A 23,378-nucleotide genomic window follows, 5' to 3' on the forward strand; every position below is an offset into this window, starting at 1 on the left:
TGTCACTTTTGCAGCTTTTCTTTAGCCATGTGGGGGTGTCGGTACTGTTGGTCTATACGTTCTAGAGTTGTGTTGACGTAAACTATTTATTGTACAGAAATGGCGGCGAATGAAAAAGATGAAGCTTTGGGCAGAATTCAGGTGAATTTTTCATTGTCACATTGCATAGATATTGGTCTAAAAATAAGTATTTTATAAATTTGTAACAATAAAGAATTTATATTGAGTTTAATATTGCGGGAAACATGTATGATTATTGGTTTAAATTGCAGGTCATTTTTTTTTTTAATTAAACTTTAAAGGGAATGTACATCATTGGCTTTTGCTGTAATTTTCAGAAATAAACTATTTGAGAGGTTAGTATAATAGATCAAATATTGTTACACTGACATTTTTGACAAGTTTTGTGTTCGAAAAGGTTGGAAAAACCAAGAAAAACAAAAATGTTCAAGTAGTCTGGTTCCCTGACTCCACAAAAGATAAAATGGATCAATTTATAGATGATGGAAAATTGTAAGGCAAGGGAACCAGTCTAGCTGGCCTGCACCCGTTCATGAACATGTAACCAATAGCAAACAAAATTTGGACTGAAAGAATGGTAACTTTGGAGCAGTAGTTTAAAAATAGTTAGGTTTTTCCAACGCTGGTTGGCCGACCAGCGTTGGAAATGTTTACAAAAATACCATTTTCTTGAAAATGACTTCACACCAGGTGCCATAATTTTACAAGATGCTTGAGACTGTCATTTACCAACATCATATGATGCAACATTTGAGACCAGGTTCACAGACTGTACGTCATGTAGATACACTACACGCTACACACTTTTCACAGACCACACGTCGTGTAGATACACTACACGCTACACATACTGAGCATGCGAAACACCCCTCAATATAATATTAATGGGAACATGGAGCTTTAAAACACAGCTCCATGATTGGAACTAGTTTCTGCCACAGTGCCAGAGCTTTGATGTCTACAGCATCGACACAGTGCTAAGGAGGTCTACATCATCTACACAGTGGTTAAGGGGTCTACATCATCTACACAGTGGTTAAGAGGTCTACAGCATCTACACAGTGGTTAAGAGGTCTACAGCATCTACACAGTGCTAAAGAGGTCTACAGCATCTATACAGTGGTTAAGAGGTCTACAGCATCTACACAGTGGTTAAGAGGTCTACAGCATCTACACAGTGGTTAAGAGGTCTACAGCATCTACACAGTGCTAAAGAGGTCTACAGCATCTACACAGTGGTTAAGAGGCCTACAGCATCTACACAGTGGTTAAAAAGTCTACAGCATCTACACAGTGGTTAAGAGGTCTACAGCATCTACACAGTGCTAAAGAGGTCTACACTATCTACATAATGCTAAAGGGGTCTTCAACATCTCTTTAGCACTGTGTACGTGTACGTATCGGACCCAAGCCAACTCGGACCCATGCCAATTCGGACCCACTACCAAATTTGACCCACAACCAACTCGAACTCATTATGCACGTTTTCAAACATTCCCCATTCCGTTCAAGTTACATGTGTTACAGTGATGCTGTTTAGTATAATTTTTCATTGTAATTGTAATGCGATAACTCTAGTAAAACTTTTACTAAAATTGTATTTTATTATTTATTAATTTTTTTTTTAAATTAACACATGTTAAGTGATATCGTTCATGCCATTTTTCTCATGTTATTTCATTTTTAATCCAAACTTTATACATAACGAAATTAACACATCCAGCACAGATCTTCACAGAAAAATAAAATCAGAAAGCATGAACATTGAAATATAAACACTTGCAAACAAAACATTATTCATTTGTATATAATACTGGATAAAACTAAAGTCAATAAATAAAATATAAGATATAAACCATTCACGGATCTAAACTATAAGCAACTTCAAAACACCCACAAAAGTCAGCATATTTTGAATATGAAATTAACAGCCTAGATGGGTAACAAATAATATAAATAACTATAAAACTACCTTACAGTTTGAATAAACGAAACATGCCATTTCCAAGTGCCAAAAAAATATGAAAAAAATAAAAAAACGTTTGATTTAAAAGATACATCAACACCATTGCATACACTTTATAAGAAAAACGAAGGTTACATATGAATCTATATAAAAGTATAAAAAGTTAAACAAATCAGATAAAAGAACAAAAATCAAAGTAAGCATGTGAATAAAAAAAAATAGTCAATTACTTTTTTGCCTAAATAGTAATTTCAAATGAAAAACATCCTCTGACCTCACTGAAACATGTTCACTGCCTCGTAGTACATAAAAAATACTGTTCGGTTGCCATTTGTTTCACATCCTAAAATAACAACAAATGTGTAGGTTACCGTTCGTCGTAGTGATCGTATATCAAAGATATATGTACAATGTAGGTCTACATTGTGCACATCTGTAATTGGATGCGAGCAGGTTACCGTTCATCACAGATCAAAAATATAAACAATTTGGTAAGGCCTCTTTCAAATGTGCTTATGCCGTGTCGAATAAAATTGATTTAGTGTTACGTTAGCATTGCATAAGCGCGGCAGTGTCTTCAAACATCGAACATAATTACAAATGCCTAGTCAAAATTAAATACCCCAACATGGCGGACCAACAGTCACAACGAAAAATATGATTTTGTGCTCTTAATCGATTACAGTTACATAATGTTTTGCTTCAACAGGCTTAAGGTTACCATTTTGTAAGGAACCAGGCTTTAAAGGGATTTAAAGTTGGTGTACATGTATACATGTTTTGTTGGGTGAAGCACCTTGAACAAACATTTTCAAATTTAGTTGATAATTTTTAGTAATGAGCTTTCCAATGAATCATCACACAACAAAAACAGCCCATGACGAGTAAATCAACTAATTAATTTCAACTTTGGCGGGACGCTCCTTAAAACATATACCAGCCTGTACAAAATGACATATGGTAGGCCTAATCTTTGGGCCTAACCTGCTTTACATGTACGTACACATCTCTTGGTTTAGCTTCATATACAGATATAATATTCCCGCCATGGTTAAGTCACGGTTTCGAAAAGCTAAGCACGTTGAGTTTCATGACGTTCAAAACGATAAGCGTTTAGCAACAACTTCCGTACACATCATAAAGTACCGCTCAGCGACGGCAAAAGAAAACAATAAAAGCCGAATATAATACAGAATACATCCGACACTGTAAGATGACCTATAATCCCTGAAACTAATAATTGAATCATCGTTGGGTCAGAGTTGGTCGTGCTTGGGTCCGAAATGGTAGTGGTTCCGATTTGGTAGTGGTTCCAAGTTGGCCGTGGGTCCGAAATGGTAGTGGTCTGAATTGGTAGTGGGTCCGAGTTTGGATGGGTACGAGTTGGCGTGGGTCTGAGTTGGCATGAGTTTAGTTGATTTGGGTCCGAGTTGACCGGATATATATGCTGTAGACCTCTTTAGCACTGTGTAGATGCTGTAGACCTCTTAACCACTGTGTAGATGCTGTAGACCTCTTAACCACTGTGTAGATGCTGTAGACTTCTTAACCACTGTGTAAATGCTGTAGATCTCTTAACCACTGTGTAGATGCTGTAGACCTCTTAACCACTGTGTAGATGCTGTAGACTTCTTAACCACTGTGTAGATGCTGTAGACCTCTTAACCACTGTGTAGATGCTGTAGACCTCTTTAGCACTGTGTAGATGCTGTAGACCTCTTAAGCACTGTGTAGATGCTGTAGACCTCTTAACCACTGTGTAGATGCTGTAGACCTCTTAACCACTGTGTAGATGCTGTAGACTTCTTAACCACTGTGTAGATGCTGTAGACCTCTTAACCACTGTGTAGATGCTGTAGACTTCTTAACCACTGTGTAGATGCTGTAGACCTCTTAACCACTGTGTAGATGCTGTAGACCTCTTTAGCACTGTGTAGATGCTGTAGACCTCTTAAGCACTGTGTAGATGCTGTAGACCTCTTAACCACTGTGTAGATGCTGTAGACCTCTTAACCACTGTGTAGATGCTGTAGACCTCTTAACCACTGTGTAGATGCTGTAGACCTCTTAACCACTGTGTAGATGCTGTAGACCTCTTAACCACTGTGTAGATGCTGTAGACCTCTTAACCACTGTGTAGATGCTGTAGACCTCTTAACCACTGTGTAGATGCTGTAGACCTCTTAACCACTGTGTAGATGCTGTAGACTTCTTAACCACTGTGTAGATGCTGTAGACCTCTTAACCACTGTGTAGATGCTGTAGACTTCTTAACCACTGTGTAGATGCTGTAGACCTCTTAACCACTGTGTAGATGCTGTAGACCTCTTTAGCACTGTGTAGATGCTGTAGACCTCTTAAGCACTGTGTAGATGCTGTAGACCTCTTAACCACTGTGTAGATGCTGTAGACCTCTTAACCACTGTGTAGATGCTGTAGACTTCTTAACCACTGTGTAGATGCTGTAGACCTCTTAACCACTGTGTAGATGCTGTAGACTTCTTAACCACTGTGTAGATGCTGTAGACCTCTTAACCACTGTGTAGATGCTGTAGACCTCTTAACCACTGTGTAGATGCTGTAGCTAGACCTCTTAACCACTGTGTAGATACTGTAGATCTCTTAACCACTGTGTAGATGCTGTAGACCTCTTTAGCACTGTGTAGATGATGTAGACCTCTTAACCACTGTGTAGATGTTGTAGACCTCTTAACCACTGTGTAGATAGTGTAGAACTCTTTAGCACTGTGTAGATGCTGTACTCTCTTAACCACTGTGTAGATGCTGTAGACCTCTTAACCACTGTGTGTAGATGCTGTAGACTTCTTAACCACTGTGTAGATGCTGTAAACCTCTTAACCACTGTGTAGATGCTGTAGACTTCTTAACCACTGTGTAGATGCTGTAGACCTCTTAACCACTGTGTAGATGCTGTAGACCTCTTTAGCACTGTGTAGATGCTGTAGACCTCTTAAGCACTGTGTAGATGCTGTAGACCTCTTAACCACTGTGTAGATGCTGTAGACCTCTTAACCACTGTGTAGATGCTGTAGACCTCTTAACCACTGTGTAGATGCTGTAGACCTCTTAACCACTGTGTAGATGCTGTAGACCTCTTAACCACTGTGTAGATGCTGTAGACCTCTTAACCACTGTGTAGATGCTGTAGACCTCTTAACCACTGTGTAGATGCTGTAGACCTCTTAACCACTGTGTAGATGCTGTAGACTTCTTAACCACTGTGTAGATGCTGTAGACCTCTTAACCACTGTGTAGATGCTGTAGACCTCTTAACCACTGTGTAGATGCTGTAGCTAGACCTCTTAACCACTGTGTAGATGCTGTAGACCTCTTTAGCACTGTGTAGATGCTGTAGACCTCTTAAGCACTGTGTAGATGCTGTAGACCTCTTAACCACTGTGTAGATGCTGTAGACCTCTTAACCACTGTGTAGATGCTGTAGACTTCTTAACCACTGTGTAGATGCTGTAGACCTCTTAACCACTGTGTAGATGCTGTAGACTTCTTAACCACTGTGTAGATGCTGTAGACCTCTTAACCACTGTGTAGATGCTGTAGACCTCTTAACCACTGTGTAGATGCTGTAGCTAGACCTCTTAACCACTGTGTAGATACTGTAGATCTCTTAACCACTGTGTAGATGCTGTAGACCTCTTTAGCACTGTGTAGATGATGTAGACCTCTTAACCACTGTGTAGATGTTGTAGACCTCTTAACCACTGTGTAGATAGTGTAGAACTCTTTAGCACTGTGTAGATGCTGTACTCTCTTAACCACTGTGTAGATGCTGTAGACCTCTTAACCACTGTGTGTAGATGCTGTAGACTTCTTAACCACTGTGTAGATGCTGTAAACCTCTTAACCACTGTGTAGATGCTGTAGACCTCTTAACCACTGTGTGTAGATGCTGTAGACTTCTTAACCACTGTGTAGATGCTGTAGACCTCTTTAGCACTGTGTAGATGCTGTAGACCTCTTTAGCACTGTGTAGATACTGTAGACCTCTTTAGCACTGTGTAGAGAGTGTATATCTTTTTGTGTGCATGTGACCGTAAGAGAGGGTACACGATTGGATATTGAACTGTGTGTTCTGGAATTACATGTTCATGACCGATGCGCATGCTTCCATATTAAAGATGTGTCACGTCATAAGCAGGTTGTCCGTGATCAATCTAGCTTCATCCCTGCTGCCTTGTGAGGGCGCTTTATTGGTGTAGGGTGTAGTGTATCTACACGCACATAGTGCAAAAATTTTTGGTCTCAAATCTTGCGGGGTATAACCAACATCCTAGTAAGGTATTTCGTAAAAACTTGGTAGTTTTATTTTTCGATGTTTGCAAATGTTGTATATTCCCGTTAAAGGATATGATGAGGATGGATCCTTTTGAGGGGTGGAGTTTCGAGGGGGGTTGTTGAAGTTTGAGCCTAGCTTTGGTTTGGAGGCTAAATAAACAGTAATTTAATCACCTGTTGTTAATATGTGGCACTGTCACATTTTCCCCTTTTCTCTTTCTAGAAAGCCGTGGAAGATCTCTACGCCTTCAGGGATCACTTCTTTGAGAAGAACAGCATCGACCGAGCGATTCACAAGACAGAGGAACTAGGTCAAGAGCTCAAGAAGGTCATTGAACTCTTGGATGAGTTACAAAGTACGTTGACCTCAGCATCATACGTGGTAGTATTTGAGGATTTGTAATTTTCCGAAGAGCAGGTGCTGGAAAATACATGGAAAATATAATGGAAACCGCCCCCACTCCCTCCCAACCCACCCCCCCCCCCCAATTCCACAAATTTCAATCTCGAAGTAAAACTGTATTTGATAATTTGTGACTGACGATATTTTTTCTCCGTATATAGGCCAAATAAAGAATCGCTCGGAGTACATGCTCCAGCGCGGCAAGGCTCTTAACGTCCTGCCAGATTTCAGCCCAGAATCCCTGGAATGTCTCTCCAAAGCTGTCAAGTTGGATCCCAGGTCAGTCGAGGCGTGGAACCAACTAGGGGAATGCTACTGGAAGAATAAAGACGTTGAGGCCGCACGGAATTGCTTCACTGGTGCACTGAACCATGTAAGGATAAAACACTCCATCTATGATCAGGCGTATGGCTTTTGACTAGCGCCCCTTGAACAAAGACATTGACAAAATGGGGAACCCCCAACATGGGGCTGGATAGCTCAGTTGGTAGAGCACTGGAGCGGAAATCCGGAGGTTGCAGGTTCAAACCCTGCTCCAGTCAATTTCCTTGTTAAATTTTTTTTTAATTATCGTGAGATGTTCAGAGACAAATAATGTAAACTTTGTTGATTTTCCTTCTGATAAAAAAAACACCAAATATTCATATAAAATGCATTGTTTTCATTCTGATGTGGTCACCATAAACAGTGATTCTTGGGCAAGACACTTTACCACAATTACCTCTCTCCATCTAGGAGTATCAATGGGTACCTGTGAGGGTAGAGACCAGATTGACCTTATCTTGAGCTGCTGTAGATAATGGTCACTGCCTGATGAACAGAGCTACTACATTTGAACAGCTTTTAGACATTCATATTAAGGGCCGTATAAGCGTCACATTACTAACTCTCTGTCTTTAGTCAAGAAACAAGGTATCGTTGAGGAATCTCTCCATGGTGATGAGACAGCTTGGTAAGAGCCAGGAGGAAAGGTCAAAGTTCATCCAAGACAGCGTGGATCATGCTAAGGAGGCGGTTCAGATGGACTATTCAGATGGGACCTCATGGTGTGAGTACTGCTCTGCAACCCTAAACCGGAGTGTTTGCGCCAAGTCCATTACAAGTCCATCATCCTCCAGTCCCAAGTCAAGTCACAAGTCATTTAAATTAAGGTTGACAAAGGCATTTCTTTGTTATTTTTCATCCCCATTGCTTGGGACTGGACTTGTTACTTTCTTGTGACCCGTCTTGAGATAGACTAGTGATTGCTACCTGCAATTTGCATCAGTTTTAGTGTAAAAATATTTATTAGCTTTTATTTCTTTTCCCTCCATGTTTATGTATACAGTCATTGCTGGCAATGCATATCTGACAGTGTTCTTCAACGGCGGTCAAAAGTCTAGTATCCTGAAGCAGTGTCTGGGAGCTTACTCACAAGCGGTAAGACATAGGACCCTAAGGAGCCTGACTATCTGCAGGAACTGTAGGCTAGTACATAGGCCCAACATTGCCAACCCCAGCCAAATCACAATTTGCATGCCCTCAAATATTCTGCAATTAGAGCAGTTTGAGGGCCATGAACTTATGGATTTGTTAAAAAAAGAAGTGTGGAAGCCAAGCAGAGGACTGCGAGCTCGTATTTCTGTGAAATTTGGATGAAATTGGGCCCTAAAATTGCTCTTTTTGTAATATTGAATATAGGGGCATCATTTTTGAAAATGGTGATGGGCTTCAGGACTACTTTAAGGGATGATCATCTTTGGATAGAAATTTCTCCCAAAACTCGTCAGATTATGCCCCTAGAATTGAACAAAAAATTAAAGATGACAAAATAAGCTTTAATTTAATGTGCATGTCAGCATCTCAAACACCTTGGAGAGCTGTATTTTGTCCCGATTTTTGGAAGTGGGGGATTTATCACATACAGGAGAGTTGCGTGCGCAAACTGTTTTCAGCGTTTATATTGCATGGATGTACACAAGCTCATAGTGTCTGAGAAAATGCACCAGAGTTTTGGCACTCACTGTTAAATGTTGCTATTAACAAGCATTACAAATAAACATTGTTTTTTGCTCTTAGGAAAAAGATACGATACAAAAATCCAATCCAGATTTGTACTTCAACAGAGCAACGGTAAGTTGGATTTTGTTTGTTAGTCATTTAATTCGGGTTTCTAAATCTTGGAGTTTTAATGGCCCCTCCCTGCCTGTCAATCAAGCACTGTCCATTGACCAATTAGATTATGACTTTTGGTTAGGTGACCATGGTAGCTCAGCCAAACTCAGTCACTAAGCACTGTGAGAAATGTACACAAACAAAAGGTGGGCGGGGCTTGACAGTGCACATTGACCAATTAGATAACCACGTTTGATCAGGTGACCATGGTAGCTCAGCCACACTCAGTCACATGCACTGTGAGAAATGTACACAAACCAAAAGTGGGCGGGGCTTATGCCCAAACAGTCGATTTGGAACAAGTTTTAATTGTGTAATATTGCTCTAATGTATTTAATCCTTTCATCAGCATTTTCTTACCTTGCATTATTTTTACAGATATTTAAATTCCAAGAGGACTACCAGGCGTCCTTGGACGGTTACCGAATGGCTCAGTCGTTAGACCCAACCTGGCCTGAGCCAAAAGAGAAACTATCGGAACTCGTCACCTACCTACAGAATGTCACACAGTTAGTCCAACAAAAGGTACAAGAATTCGGAGCACGCTTTTCAGAACCACACAAAGTGAAAAAAAGAGATTTGAGTATATGATGCTACGGCAATCTCCATACATATTAACTCTCCATAATGCCAGCCTTCAAGACTCACATTTCCATTTGTTTCCTAAGCACGGACGCAGCATACATTGGTAAAACACTCACACAACAGGTTCATTTCATCATACAGGTCTTCAAAACATTTTCAAAACGAAAGGGGCTAGATTCATTAAAAGAGTTGTGGATTGTTTTCCATAAACCTAAAATGGTTGGAAAAAAATCGCTGGCTTTTAATCCTTTTGAAACTTTTGTTGCATTTTTGTGTACAGGGTAAGCTAAAAGCTAAGCGTCTGCAGCAACTGCTAGCATCAATCAAGGAGACTGACTTGGGTCCCTACGGTGGGGGTTCCTATACCCCACCCAAGGGAGATCCAGTCAAGCTTGAGCTCATGCCTCTCTCTAGACTAGCAGCGGGACCCAACCCAGAGAAAGTGGTCCATGGTAAAGTGGTGTGCAGCGTCGCAACGGACGAACCAATACCATTGTGAGTACTTACAGTTTTCTTTATGGGCTCTGTGCGCAAGTACCCCCTCAACGGTAAAAAAGGGAGAGTTGGAGACATTTGTACGCATTGATGACTCCGGACACTCAAGCAAAGACACTGTTACTTTGTGCAGATTCAGAGTAAAATAAGTTGTGTGTATGTTGCGCTATACGTGCGCAAACAACCAGTACGCACATGCAATATGCCCCATCCACTGGATTCGCGAAAGTCATAAAAAAAAGCGCCCCTCTCTTGTTGGCGCATGGAGCCCATACAGATGTTATTTTGCGTGCTTTTTCTGAACATTTTAAGGCGACGTTGAAGCATTTGAGATTTTTTGGACTTTCACGGCTTACTGGATTTGCCATGTTGTGAGCTAAACAGCCCTTGATGCCAAAATATTAAATAATACAAAAACCTGAAGATACATATTCATAAACTCTTCTAATTAGATTGCCATTTTTAATGGTTTAAAAATAAAATTGAATCTAAGATTTTAGTAAATCAAAATGGTAAAGTTGACTCAATTCTGATCTGGCGAAAGCTCAATTTTTACAAAGTTTCTCAAGATTTTGGAAATAAATCCTTATTTTGGTAATCTCTTGAACAGCACCTTTGCGATGGTGGATGCCGAGGGATCGTGTTTTGCCGTCAATATCTACAACATAGCTAAAGGTCAAGGGGTCATCATCGGAGATTCTGTGGCCGTCCCTGAACCATTTGTGCAGCATAACGACTTTGTGTTTGATAAAACGGTGAGAAAGTTGCATTGAGATTATTTTTTTAGGTTCATTTTTAATTTGCTTGATCTGAAGGGCCAGTCTGTTGTCCTCAGATTGACTGAGTCTCTGATTAACTGAGTCACTGACTGACCAAGTCACTGAGTCAGTGATTGACCGAGTCACAGACTGACAAACTGAGTCACTTATTGAAAGACTGACTGACTGACCAACTGACTAGTGGTGTCCATTCTCGGGTGGTACGGGAACCGGGTATTCAATTGAAGTAAAATAGTACGGTACCAGTAAAAGCAACCCAACCCCACAATTTAACTTCCGGATGTTGGATGGAGGGCTTTGAAGCTTTACAGTTAAACTGCAACTTTTGCTAGCATCATCTGTCGCGCGTTGAAAAAACACTCAAACGTGAAATCTGTTTTGGTTTTCCACATAGCCTGGTTATCATTTTGAAAATTCCCATGAACGGCATTCAAAACCTCTCCTTTTCATTGTCTGAGAAGTTACTAAGTAATTTGTAAAGTTTGTTACTGGTATCTGATCCCATAATCTGGAACCGGTTCTTGACATTAGCGGTCGGGTACTCCGGAACTTGGTTCAATGCACACCCCTATGACTGACTGAGTCACTGAGTGTAATGTCCTAAACTTAGGGTTACAGGGCGAGTCAGTATTATCTGGAACCAAATAAAAGAAATCATTAAAAAATATGTAGCAATTATCAAAACAAGTGCAAATGAGATCTGTTATAGACTGGTATTTTGGACATATTTGTTGAAAGTTTTGAAGAGAAGCGCCAGCAAAGAACACACGCTAAAACACTCTGACCACGGTCCCAAGAATCAACAAATTTATCGAAATCGTGTACATCAGTTTGCGATTTCAATCAATTTGCAAGCACTTTTCTTCAAAAACGTACAATGGATATACATTAAACTTTCACCAAATATTTCCAAAATATGCTATAACATATCTCATTTGCACTTGTTTTGATAATTGCAACATAGTTTTAATATTTTCGTTAATTTAAGTCCAGATCATTCGGACTCACCCTGTAGTCTACAGTAGTACTGTTGTTTCATTGTGACTCCTCGGTTAGATACATGTAGATACTCAAGATTTCCATTATTTTTTATCACATAGAACGTCAAGTTTTCCAGCATCAGAGTTGATACACCTGTGGCACTGGTTGTCAACGGCAAGAAGCTTGGACTGGAGAAGCAAGCACCTGCAGTGGTCTCATTATATGCCAAGAGCGAATGAGCCAATCAAATGTCTTGAAAAGGACTGTTCAAGATTCAGCTATAAGCCCCTCCCACCTTTTGGTTTGTGTACATTTCTCACAGTGTTTGTGACCAATGGTCGAGATCTAATTGGTCAATGTCCAATTGGTCAATGTCCACTGTGTGACTGACAGGCACGAAGGGTCCATTAAAGGCTTTGCACAGGAACTACAGAGGGCGTTGTATAGCATTACAACGCAGGCAAGGGAAAGGCACTTAATTTCCTTGGTATACAGCACTGATCTCTATATAAAGACTGGATAGCAGATGCCCATATATCAATCACATGGTTGATTTTGCATTTTGACCAGGTCGCCCCGGTCTTGCGTAAAAAAGCCGCCAATAATAAACACATTTTTATGTGTAGATTTAATGGGCATTTTGTTCACATACACGTATTATGATGTTCTAAAAAGGACAAATTTCCATCGTGATTATAATTCCAAATGTCGCAACTAGTGAACTGTGGCATTCAGAAAGTAAACCACGACGTTTGAAAAATTGTGAACGTGGTCATGGGTGGTGAACAAAAGGTCATTGGTGGTGAACAAGAGGTAAACCAGGTGAGCCACGATGTTGCAAAAGTGAATCACAACTGCCTATACAGACGGCAACTTGTCCTTTATAGATCACCAACCAGTCTTTCCAATATGGCGTCAAACGGATGTCTTCTGTGGCTTTCTGTACATTATCAAGTAGGCTATCATGTGGAAGTTGGGGCTGTTCCGGTCTTTCATTCTCAGTTTTATCATTGGTTTTGTTTTTTTAATGTGTTATGGCATTCAAACTGACTTCCAGTTTGGCAACCAAAAAAAGAACTTTGCATTTTTGGCCAGTACGAGTAGTAGAACGGCCAACTAAAATGACAACCCTATCTCTTTTGTACCCAACTGAAGCCCTCCATTGCTGAGGTATTTTGACTATTTCATTTCCATTGTTAGGTAAATTTGTAATACAAAGGCATATAAATAACCAACGTGGACAAAATAGACCAGCACCACATACAGAAAGGCAACATAATAGGACTGCAATGTATTTACATTTTGAAAGCAAAGAAGCTACATGTATGTGCAAGTTCATTGTTGCATTTTTGTGTAAAAATTGTTCAGAGAGTGTACATAGTTTTTATAAGCAATATGTATAACACTGTTTGATGTGAAGCTGTGATAGCGGAATAAACTTTGCTCAAGTTTTAAAAAGGTTTTATTTTTACAGTTTTTGCAGTTCTAGTTTACTGAAGACAAGGGCCAACACAATAGTACACACACATAATTTACAATTAGTCCCTGTAACTTTCTCAAGACAAAATAAAAACACTATTTAAGATTGAAATTGTAACTTATCTCAAGAATCTGTTGAAGAATTTATAATCATAATTGTGAGAGTTTCCAAACAATTTCCCCTTTTTTTTAAATTGAGTATTTCCAGTTCAGAGATTTTAAGTTTACATATTTGACCAACCAAATACAATTTTGAACAATTTTACATTATGTTTGAAGAATTATAACACGAGTGCTTTTAAAGGGAAAATACAACATTTGCAAACATCAAAAAATAAAACTACCAAATCATTTTGAAATACCTTGCTGGACTGTTAGTGAATGACAGTGTAAAGCATCCTGTAAAATCATGGCACCTGATATACTGTCATTTTCAAGAAAAGTGGTATTTTTATATCAATTTCCAACGCTGGTCGGCCGACCAGCGTTGGAAAACACTGGCTTTTTTTCAAATACTGGCCCCAATTGACCATCGCACTTGTTTGCAATCGATTACACACCTATGAAAGGGGTACAAGCCAGCTAGACTGGTTCCCTGACCTTACAAATTCCCCAATTTATGTAAACTGCTCTGTTTCTTCTTATATGGAGTCAGGGAACCAGACTACAGGAAAATGATTGTTTTTCTTGGTTTTTATAGCATTTTCGAACCCAAAACCTCAAAAAAGTCAGTGTAACTATATTTGCTATATATTTCCAACCCCCCAATTCCATCCATTTCTGAAAATTACAGCAAAAGCAAATGATGTATATTCCCTTTAAAGTGCATACTGAATAGGCCAGTTCGGCATTTCAACTGCGCCTGCACACCATGATATGGGTCACGGGTCATCAGGATATGTAAATCGAACACTCATGAACAAGCAAGGAGACAGTCTCACGACGCACGAGTGTTAATTACGATCAGAATGGGCGTTTGGTAACGTGGCGCCAACAAGTTTATCCCGAATACCCTTTGACTTGGACTACTTCATCGCGATACCAAACTGGCTTATTCAGGGGTGAGATTTATCAGTTTTTCTTATTTCAGGGTTTTTAAAGAATCCCTTTTGAAATCTTTTGGAATTCCTGAAATTTTACTGTAAAGATATTTTTACTTCTAAAAGTTTATGCAGAACAACTGAAATGGGTAATTTAAGGGTTGCATTTAGGCAAATACAAATATCCCATAGACAGTAGAGCCTACTCGGACAAAAATTAAATTAAAATCGGCAGAAACTTTTAGGTTGATAAACTTTCTGCTTAGTACAAACGAGCTGCTGTACAATAAACTTCCAAACATATTATCATATACATCAGTGTTATAGTCAAGACATTTATGATGGATCACAAGTGCATCGCAAGTCCTTTCACAATTCTAGTCAAAAGTAACAGGAGATGAACAACAAAAGAACGCATTGTGGGTTAAAGGTAGGGTAGATCATTTGTGCATTTTGTTTCGTTTGAAGCAACAAAAGTGCTCAGAATGTAAAGAAGGTTGCTTAACAACTAACCTGATGAACTTTAGCTCTGTGAATGCTGTATGTTCCAAGAAAACAATACTGTAGGATCTTGATTTCAATTCAAAAGTTGCAGACTCATGTTTTGAATCGCGCCCGAAATCATCATCCGGGACACGTTCTCATTCAGCCGCGATGTCACGCACAGAACCGACAAATAGTAGTAACCGCATCCGCGTGTGCGTTTTGTCAATGCTTACATGCACTCATTAATGGATTTGCCGAATTACAAACTACTAACGGAAATTTCCAAAAATGGACTTGACGCATCTTTGAAAATGGCCTTATTTTACCGCTTTCTTCAAAATGACAGCATGCCAGAAATTCTAATTTCACAGGGAGTTTATTGCCATCCCAATCTTTAAACCAAGTAAGTTTTTCAACAATAATTTGTTCAGTTACTTTTTGGATAGCTGCAAATGATCTACTCTACCTTGAAGTGACTTGTGATTGGAGGACGTGTTATTGACTTGTGATTAATTTGCGATCCGTCGTAATTACCCCAACTACAACACTGACATACATTTATTCCAATGTCAACAAAAAAGTTCCCATATTGAAGTTATCAGTGGACTCTCTTTCTTCTGACATCTTTCGCCGTCTTGCTGCTCGTAGAGATTGACTGGGCTGGGCTGCCGATATGTTGCCGGGTCGGGTCATAGGTGAAAGTCTGGGGTACGGGTCCGGTGCCGGCCTCTTTCAGACTCTGCAAGTGAGCCTTGCCCTTCTGTTCCACTTCGTGGTTCGTCTGTGCGTTCTTCCAACCTGAGTATCAGAACATTTGATTCATGAATAATTTCAGATAAATTGAAAAATTTGCATCACTTTTTTTTGTAGCCAATGATGGAAACCTCAACTTGCCTGACTTCATACTCTGGATGAACCCTTCGGACTTGGGCATATCTTGCGGATTGTGTTTAATCTTCTCGGGGATGTTTAGTCTGGTTCTGACTGCCGGGATCTTCAGGATGGCCACTTGGCTGATGGAGAAGATGTTGGAGGTCAACCAGTAGACAAAGACAGCCTGGGGGAAAAGATTGAAACTGGATTTGAATCTAGGAGCAAAGTGGGAAGTCTGCTGGATCAAACAGTTAAGGTTGAAACCTACTCAATTCAACAGAATCTGCAGCCGAATTCACGAAACAGTGCGTAATTTACGCCATGCATAGGCCTTGTGCAACACATTTATTGCATTTATTTGTTCTTTTTCACGAACTTGGCGTGGCTTAGCAACGTTTTAAATAATTTTAACATCTTGGACGAGGGTAATAACAGCATTTATGACGGCTGTTTGTGTATGATTTTGTTCGTTTATGAAACTATTCTTCAGAATTGTGCGGCAACTCTAAAAACTCTGTCACGAGTAAAATAGCAAATTATTTACTTCCAACGCCAAGCTGTGAGTGTCTTGTATCAACCTAGATAAGTTGAGCAATAACGGGCTCCACGATGATCACAAGTTGCTGTTAAGTAGGTTCATTTTCAGTTGCTACACAACAACTTACACTACCTTAAATGATTGCCCAAGTCACACTATAGTTTGTTGCGCAAGTCGCGAACTTACGCACTATGGAACTTTCGCACTATGGAACTTTCGCGAAATTGTCACAACAGAAATGTTGCGCAGTGTGAAATGTTTCGCACCTTATGCAATAAATTGTGGGGCCTGTGGACGTATGCAATTGCGTAAAGTTTCGTGAAATCGGCTGCTGAAGTTTCAAATGGATTCTGTTGGATTCATAAGGTTACATACATTTTTGTTGGATTTCATTTGATTTGGTAACAAAGTGGTGAAAACGTAGTATAATCCAACCAAAAATGACTGAAAGCAATTGAAACTAACAGAATCCAATAGAATCTTAGAGTACAGAAACAAAAGGTCTTTGTCCACTGTTCGTTCACGAAGTGGGACTAATCCTACCTTTGGCATGGATGCAATCAATGGGAGAAGAGCAAACGGCATGATGCGGAAGATCGTCTTCATCTTCTGCATCTGGGCACTGCTTACCCCAGCCTCACCACCAAGCTACAAGTCAGGAAAAAAGCAACAAAAGTCAAACCTTTTATGTTAAACTGTAACGACAAAGTTTACCCCTAACCCTGCCAGATGCAATACAGTGCATCAGGTGCAAAAGTCTGCGCACTTTGATGCATTGAGCCATCAACACCAGTGCATAAACGGCCGCTTCTGTGACAATGAGAGCTAGTCCCATTGATCAGTGCCACAGTTGTATCCTGCAGCATCCGCTGACCACAGACTCTGAGACAGTTCAGCCTTGAGACTTTTGACCTGATGGATCTTGCTACACTGGGCAGGCTTGTCATTTTGACAAGTGTTGCATGTTGCTGCGTTTAGCAGGGTTTCTAGCCAAAATACCCTGGAGGGTTAGGGTTAAAAAATCATCATGGAATGTGTGCATTTTGTTTTTGCGTAATCTCCATGTAATAGCAAATATCGAACGTGGACCAAATTATATGACAATTGAAGAGGTTCCTTACAGACTATCAAAAGGTGAAATCACGTGATGTTATCATATATATTTGAATTAATTAGAATGACAAGCACAAGAAACTGAAGTATACCAGTCGAAATTCCAACATGATTAAAATCTCATAAACTCTGAGGATTGTGTCTTTGAGGTGAACTTGCCAAAAACACTGATACTTAGGTAGTGTCTCAAGACATGAAACCTTTGGCAATATCAAACACATGCTGTTCCCACTAGGAATATTCAGGAATGCTTGCAATTATCATATGCATATTGAAGCAGGAATAGCCCATACCAGTTTGTACCATTTTCAAACAGTGTTTGTTTTTTGCCGCCAAATTGTGAAGTTTTTCGACAGGAAGACTGAGAGTCTTTGAATCTTAGGCCAAAAAAAAATAAGTCGGTCTCTGGTCAGCGCGCGCGTCGATTTTAATCATGCACGTCAATCTTCTTTTTTTTCTCCAAAATGTTCCGCGTTAGCTCCAACAGCGCCCTCTATTGCTGCACCTCCTCAATTTTTTTTACCAAAGAGCACCAAGGAATGGGAAATTGCACCAAGGCAAATGATTGAGAGCACCAAGGCAAATTATGGAGGACACCAGTGTACATGAGGACACCAAAAAAAGCAAAATAGTACCCCACCTTGTCTGTACAATCCAAGCTTGAAAAAAAAAAAAGCCGCGTGGCCGCGTCAATTCCGGAACTTTGGTCTGACCAGAGACCGAATATTTTTTTTTTTGGCCTTACTGACCTCCAATACAGCCAGCATACTGAGACTTGCAAGAACCGGCATGATGTAATAGGGGTCAGAGGTCGTCAGGTCGGTGAACCACCACAGACCGCCAGTGGTCATGCTTGCCACGGGTAAGCTAGCCATCCTGCGAAGGCCGACGAAGAATGAGATGAAGATGGGAGCCTGTCAAGAAATTGCAAAAAAAATTTACTGTTTGAATAAAGTAGTGGCTATTATCACTTTCAATGGCTGTAGTCAGGGTATTGCAAACCAAATTGCGAATCTATATCATACATTTTTAACTGCAATTCCAAACAGAGCCTTTTGGTAACACAATGGTTAAACGTTGGACTACCATGCCGAAGGTACTGGGAGGGATCAAATCTGTGATTTTATATAGTGTTTTTTTTTATGTTTCCTTAAATTGTATATTTGAAATCAAATCCTACTTTTTATTCAAGCAGATTATGGCTCTCGACAAAAAGGAATGGATAAACTGTCTCAGGTATTTATAAATAATAACAGTACTGTAAGTAAATACAGTGAAATCTCGATAAGTCAAACCTCAAGGGAACAGGTTCAAAATTTGACTTAAGCAGAGTTTTGAGTTAAGCAGGGTTGTATATCGCTGTTATATTACTGAAAGGAATGGATTCTTTGTTTGAGTTATCAGAGTTTGACTTATCAGGATTTCACTGTAAATACAAAATAGTTTTGTCTTTTTAACGGCAATTGTCTTACTTGTACTACGATCCCCAAGAGACTTTTGAGAGGGTTGACGTCGTGCTTCTTCATGAACTGCTGCACCTCCAAACTCCGTTTCATAACTGCACGACCAAAAACAAGACGGTTATCAACACTGAACAGCTCCAAGAGTAAAAATCATTGAACTGTGGATTGTACAACCCTGGCACTTTTACTTATTAAACATGGGTGTTATTGTCAAGATTCGGGGTAATTGGAACTAGTTTAACGAGGACCATTTGTCGACTAGCAGTTGTGATGCAACTTGCACACTTATAGCAACATGCATATGCCTCCAGTCAAATGACGATCGAAACATCCTTACAAAACGTCTTGGTCCCGTCTCCCTGCTGTGTATTATGATGCACCAGGCCGTTGTAACCAACGATGTTAGACCTAATTTGGCTGGTTTTAAACTGTCAACTAGACCAAAAAAACTATCATTGACTAGTAAACATTCAAGACTAGCTCATGATCAAACTTGGTCCTAGATTTCACTCAAACGTTGCAGTTGGTGGCCAACACAATGTTGGATTGTAGAGGAATCAAGAGGCAAGTGTTCCTCTGGATTTAGGGTTTACACAACTTAAAAAAAAACCTCATACATACCTTCTGCTTGATTGCCCGTCTGTTTGGCCTCATTCATCTTTGCCGTTAGTTTCTGGAACGTTGGCATGACGTTGTTGAGATTGGCTGCATACCGCATATTCCTCACAATCAGTGGAAATACACAGACTCTGGCGATAACAGTACCTGGAGAAACAATATTCATTGACAGAATTGTAAATTTATAGTATGGAGAAGTTACAGCATGGGATAGTTTTAGGAATAAATCAAACACATTTACTAGGAATATCCCTGAAAACTCAAAAAATTAAACACACTGCAGCAAATGAATTACACTTTGCACGGATGTAGTTAATCAGTTAAGGCTGAAGGATATGTAGACACGATCTGCCTATGTATAAATCCCAGGGGCAGGTGACGGATAAATCGTCAAGTTTTCCCCGAGTTGCCGGCGGTGGACGTGTATACATGTCAGTGGTTCCCATTGGTTTCATACAGGCCGTGTTTCAAACTTGAACGTGGCCGCTGTGCATGGCCTGTCGTCTAGCAAATATCACTCTGTGGCGGGGCCTCGGAGTGTTGATTTCAGTGCCTACCTGTTGCAATGGCAGCCCACCACGGCAAACCAGCAGACATATGCAGGAACTCCAGGGCGTGTTGTAGTAGGCCGACGGGCGAGAAGCCACCAAGACCTAACTCAGCGAACGGGATCTCCTTGACCGGCTGTAAGATCTGCTCGGCGGTCATGGCTACCTCGGTGATGGCGGAGGGGTCTATTAATGGAGTCGCTGCATCTATAAGCTGTTTCAATGAGATAGAACATCTAAGACTAATAATCACTTAAAGGTGTGGACATTATCGTGTTTCAACGCCACCCTTGAATGGAACATTGACGGTCACACTCGGTGTTGATTTTTGAAAGGACCACTAGTGAAAATGATAATTGGTTCTTTCAAGAATCAACAGTTTCCTTGAGAAAGAGATTAATCATCTCGTGTCACTGCAATCATTCCTCCGTTATCAGATTCACAATGAAAAGCTTCAAACCATCTGCAACCAGCCTGACAAAAAGGTCCCTAACCAGAAATCTAAACCTGAGATTAAGTTGATAGCTGGTATACATGTAGGTGTGGGGGGAATTGCATAAGCCAAATAGAACTTCTATTCATTTGCACACCAGTTTCATCAGTTGCGATGAGTTACGATTAAAAACTCCAGACTCAAGAACCATGGAGTTTTAAGTAAAATAGGTCTGGGAACTAGACAAGGCAATGTAAGAAGCCCCCACCTATTATAATAACATGTATTAAAGCGCAGGTATCCACCAGTATTGGTGCTCAAGGTGCTACATCATTATTACGCTACTCATTGGGCCAATGAAACATGCCAAAAACCATCTCAGCTTCCTGGGGAGAGTACAGCTCAATGCTGCCATTTCAGCGCAAATCAGCTAAAATCAATCAAAATAACCATCCCTGCCCTCACAGGTACCCATTTACTCCTGGGTGGGGAGAAGCAATGAGTGACAAAGTGACTTTCCCAAGGGCACACGCACCATAACCCCTGGCTGGACTCGAACCCACAACCTGCAGGATAACCCGCAGACCGTGTACAGTATTCAATGCTCCAGACCACGAGGCCACGGCACATCACATCAACAAGCCCAGCCCCCGAATTTGGAGTGAGTTACACAAATGTCATGTTTTGAGAAAAAAAGAGCAGGGTATATTTTCTTTTAAACTTCAACAAATACGTAAAAAAAATAATAAACAGACAATTAGAAAAAAACTTACGTTTTCTGAGACTTGCGCACTTTGCCCAGTGTCTGTACTGTTGTGTCTGGCTGTGGTTAGAGCGCCCCCTATGGATGGGACGTGTTGCATGGCCTGCCATCTTGAACCGAGTGTCGATCTGGTGAATCTGTGGACAGTTGTTTGTCTGACTATTCTGTGGCAGCACGCCTGGATGTGAATGCCATGCTAGATTAGGAAAAAAAGCAAGCATTTGTCAATTTGCAAACATTTCAAAACTCTTTGGAAAAAAGTCACTCCTCCTATTTCATACTAAAGTCGAACTTTTCAAATGGCCTAGTTGTATTATTCTTTTGGCTGTGGATATTTTGCCGTGACCGGCGGTACCTTCCTGACATTAATTTGCCGTGAGTGAACTCCGAGAACCCGAGTCAGTACTTTTAATGCAAGATACTTAGGTTCTCAACTATAAATTTGAAGAAGCAAAAAAGTGGATGAAAAATGGGCATTAGTGGATTCAAACCAGGGATCTGTCGATCCACAGCAAATCTCACTATCCAATAGACTACTGTGGTAGCTCGATGATAGCCGTTTTTTTGGTTTTTTTCAAATCCTTTAAATATGAACCGTAACGTAACCAGTTGACTAACATTGACTAAGTACAGGTAAAACAATACTATAGCGTGACGTCATTTTCTTTTCTCATGAATAAACATAAATTTCCCATCAAAACAGCCAATCACAGCTTACTCCTAGAACTATGAGGCTCCACGTAGTGGAGCCTCATAGGTTCAGAACCCCGCAAAATTGTTGTCAGCACAAAACACTAATTAAGTACAAAAACGTCCATCCCAACCAAGCCGTTTCCCACAGAACCGCTGCACAGTTTGCCCCTAAACTCCGTACAATACCTCATGACATACTCACGCTATGTGCACCCAACAAACATCGGTGGATTCTGTCGGTTTTTTGCAAAAATGATGGAAAATATGCCCTTTCCGCACTGAGCCAACCCGACACTTGAAATTTGCACGCGCGCAGAATGATCGCAGTCATTTTCGGTCCGATCGTTCGGAGCGCGCCGCGGGGGGTATGGTGTAGGAGCGGAACGATAGTATGCGCATGCGTACAAGTGCGAGTACGTACCCCCCCCCCCCCCCCCCCCCCCCCCCCGGCGCGCTCCGAGCTATCGATATCGAACCCGAAAATGACTGCGATCATTCTGCGCGCGTGCAAATTTCAAGTGTCAGGTTGGCTCAGTGCGGAAAGGGCATATTTTTCATCATTTTGCCGAAAAACCGACAGAATCCACCGATGTTCGTTGGGTGCACATAACGTGAGTATGTCATGAGGTATTGTACGGAGTTTAGGGGCAAACTGTGCAGCGGTTCTGTGGGAAACGGCTTGGTTGGGATGGACGTTTTTGTACTTAATTAGTGTTTTGTGCTGACAACAATTTTGCGGGGTTCTGAACCTATGAGGCTCCACTACGTGGAGCCTCATAGTTCTAGGAGTAATCACAGCTCACAGCAAAATAGCATTTAGTTGGAGGTATATTGCCAGTCACGGCAACATTTCCACTGCCCATTCTAGCTGTGTCACCAATTTCACCAAATGATAAACGATTTCAACATCTGCATATCTCCTGCTGCATGCTGCTGCTGGCATAATGCGTGACAAGGAATAACAATGCAGTTGATTAAGCCAATTCGGAGTTTCACTCGCGAAAAGAATTGTGGGGTGATGCTGTGTAAGCTTACCGTATTGCGTGAGCGAAACTCCAAATTGGCTATTCCCCCCACCCCAAAAAAAACCTAGGAAAATCTATAAAAAAAAAATTTAAAAAAAGAATGAGGGCGCCCTCCTCAAATACACACATTACATTCACATGTAAAATTCTAAAAAGTGTTCGACTTTTGCCATCTAAGATTTTGAGCTTCTGATACGCTACTTAAGGTGACACTTTTTTCTCTACTATACAGTTGTATAATTTTGATTCTAACTTGGTCACAAAATCGAGAAAGTGACCATGAATTACCTGTCTGCTGTACGAAAATAGACCAACAACCCTTGCATGATTTTGTGCACGACGAACCACCGTGAACGCTGCCATGTTGATTAACGCCCTCTAGCGAAACAGCGAAGCGTGCTACTTTAATCCAAGTTTGACCAAACCCCTCTGTCTGATAAAAATGGGATCACCCTTTAAATAAACAGTCCAAAAATTTCATTTTAAGAAAGGTGATAAGCAAAACAAATACATCACCGATGTAATTTTTGGGGAAAAAAGACATTTGTACAACTCAAAAGTGAAAAAAATTGTCGTTTAGGATATTTCAGGATCTTCCACTTTTTCAT

At 40.5% G+C, this 23,378-nt stretch overlaps 2 protein-coding genes and 1 non-coding gene across 3 annotated transcripts; 2 read left to right on the forward strand and 1 right to left on the reverse strand.

Moving 5' to 3' along the window:
• Nucleotides 1–7: 7 nt before the first annotated feature.
• Nucleotides 8–13,350, forward strand: LOC119737589 (tetratricopeptide repeat protein 5-like). The gene is made up of 10 exons (XM_038212045.1): nt 8–141; nt 6,525–6,657; nt 6,866–7,077; nt 7,605–7,752; nt 8,032–8,123; nt 8,763–8,816; nt 9,237–9,383; nt 9,724–9,938; nt 10,549–10,693; nt 11,818–13,350. Exons 1-10 carry the CDS (start codon nt 100–102, stop codon nt 11,935–11,937), a joined length of 1,308 nt encoding a protein of 435 aa, XP_038067973.1. The 5' UTR covers nt 8–99; the 3' UTR covers nt 11,938–13,350.
• Nucleotides 7,174–7,246, forward strand: Trnas-gga. The gene has a single exon. It is a non-coding gene; the product is annotated as a tRNA-Ser (tRNA).
• A 1,804-nt stretch (nt 13,351–15,154) lies between the features above and the next one.
• LOC119738259 (mitochondrial inner membrane protein OXA1L-like) lies at nt 15,155–23,184 on the reverse strand. The gene is made up of 9 exons (XM_038213088.1): nt 23,059–23,184; nt 21,063–21,248; nt 19,866–20,070; nt 19,312–19,455; nt 18,700–18,785; nt 17,977–18,141; nt 16,658–16,762; nt 15,598–15,760; nt 15,155–15,501 (listed from the first exon to the last, which is right to left on the reverse strand). Exons 1-9 carry the CDS (start codon nt 23,131–23,133, stop codon nt 15,302–15,304), a joined length of 1,329 nt encoding a protein of 442 aa, XP_038069016.1. The 5' UTR covers nt 23,134–23,184; the 3' UTR covers nt 15,155–15,301.
• Between the last annotated feature and the right edge of the window lie 194 nt (nt 23,185–23,378).

The sequence above is a fragment of the Patiria miniata genome, unplaced genomic scaffold (genome assembly GCF_015706575.1).
Source record: "Patiria miniata isolate m_02_andy unplaced genomic scaffold, ASM1570657v1 HiC_scaffold_3, whole genome shotgun sequence".
Classification (NCBI taxonomy): Eukaryota; Metazoa; Echinodermata; class Asteroidea; order Valvatida; family Asterinidae; genus Patiria; species Patiria miniata.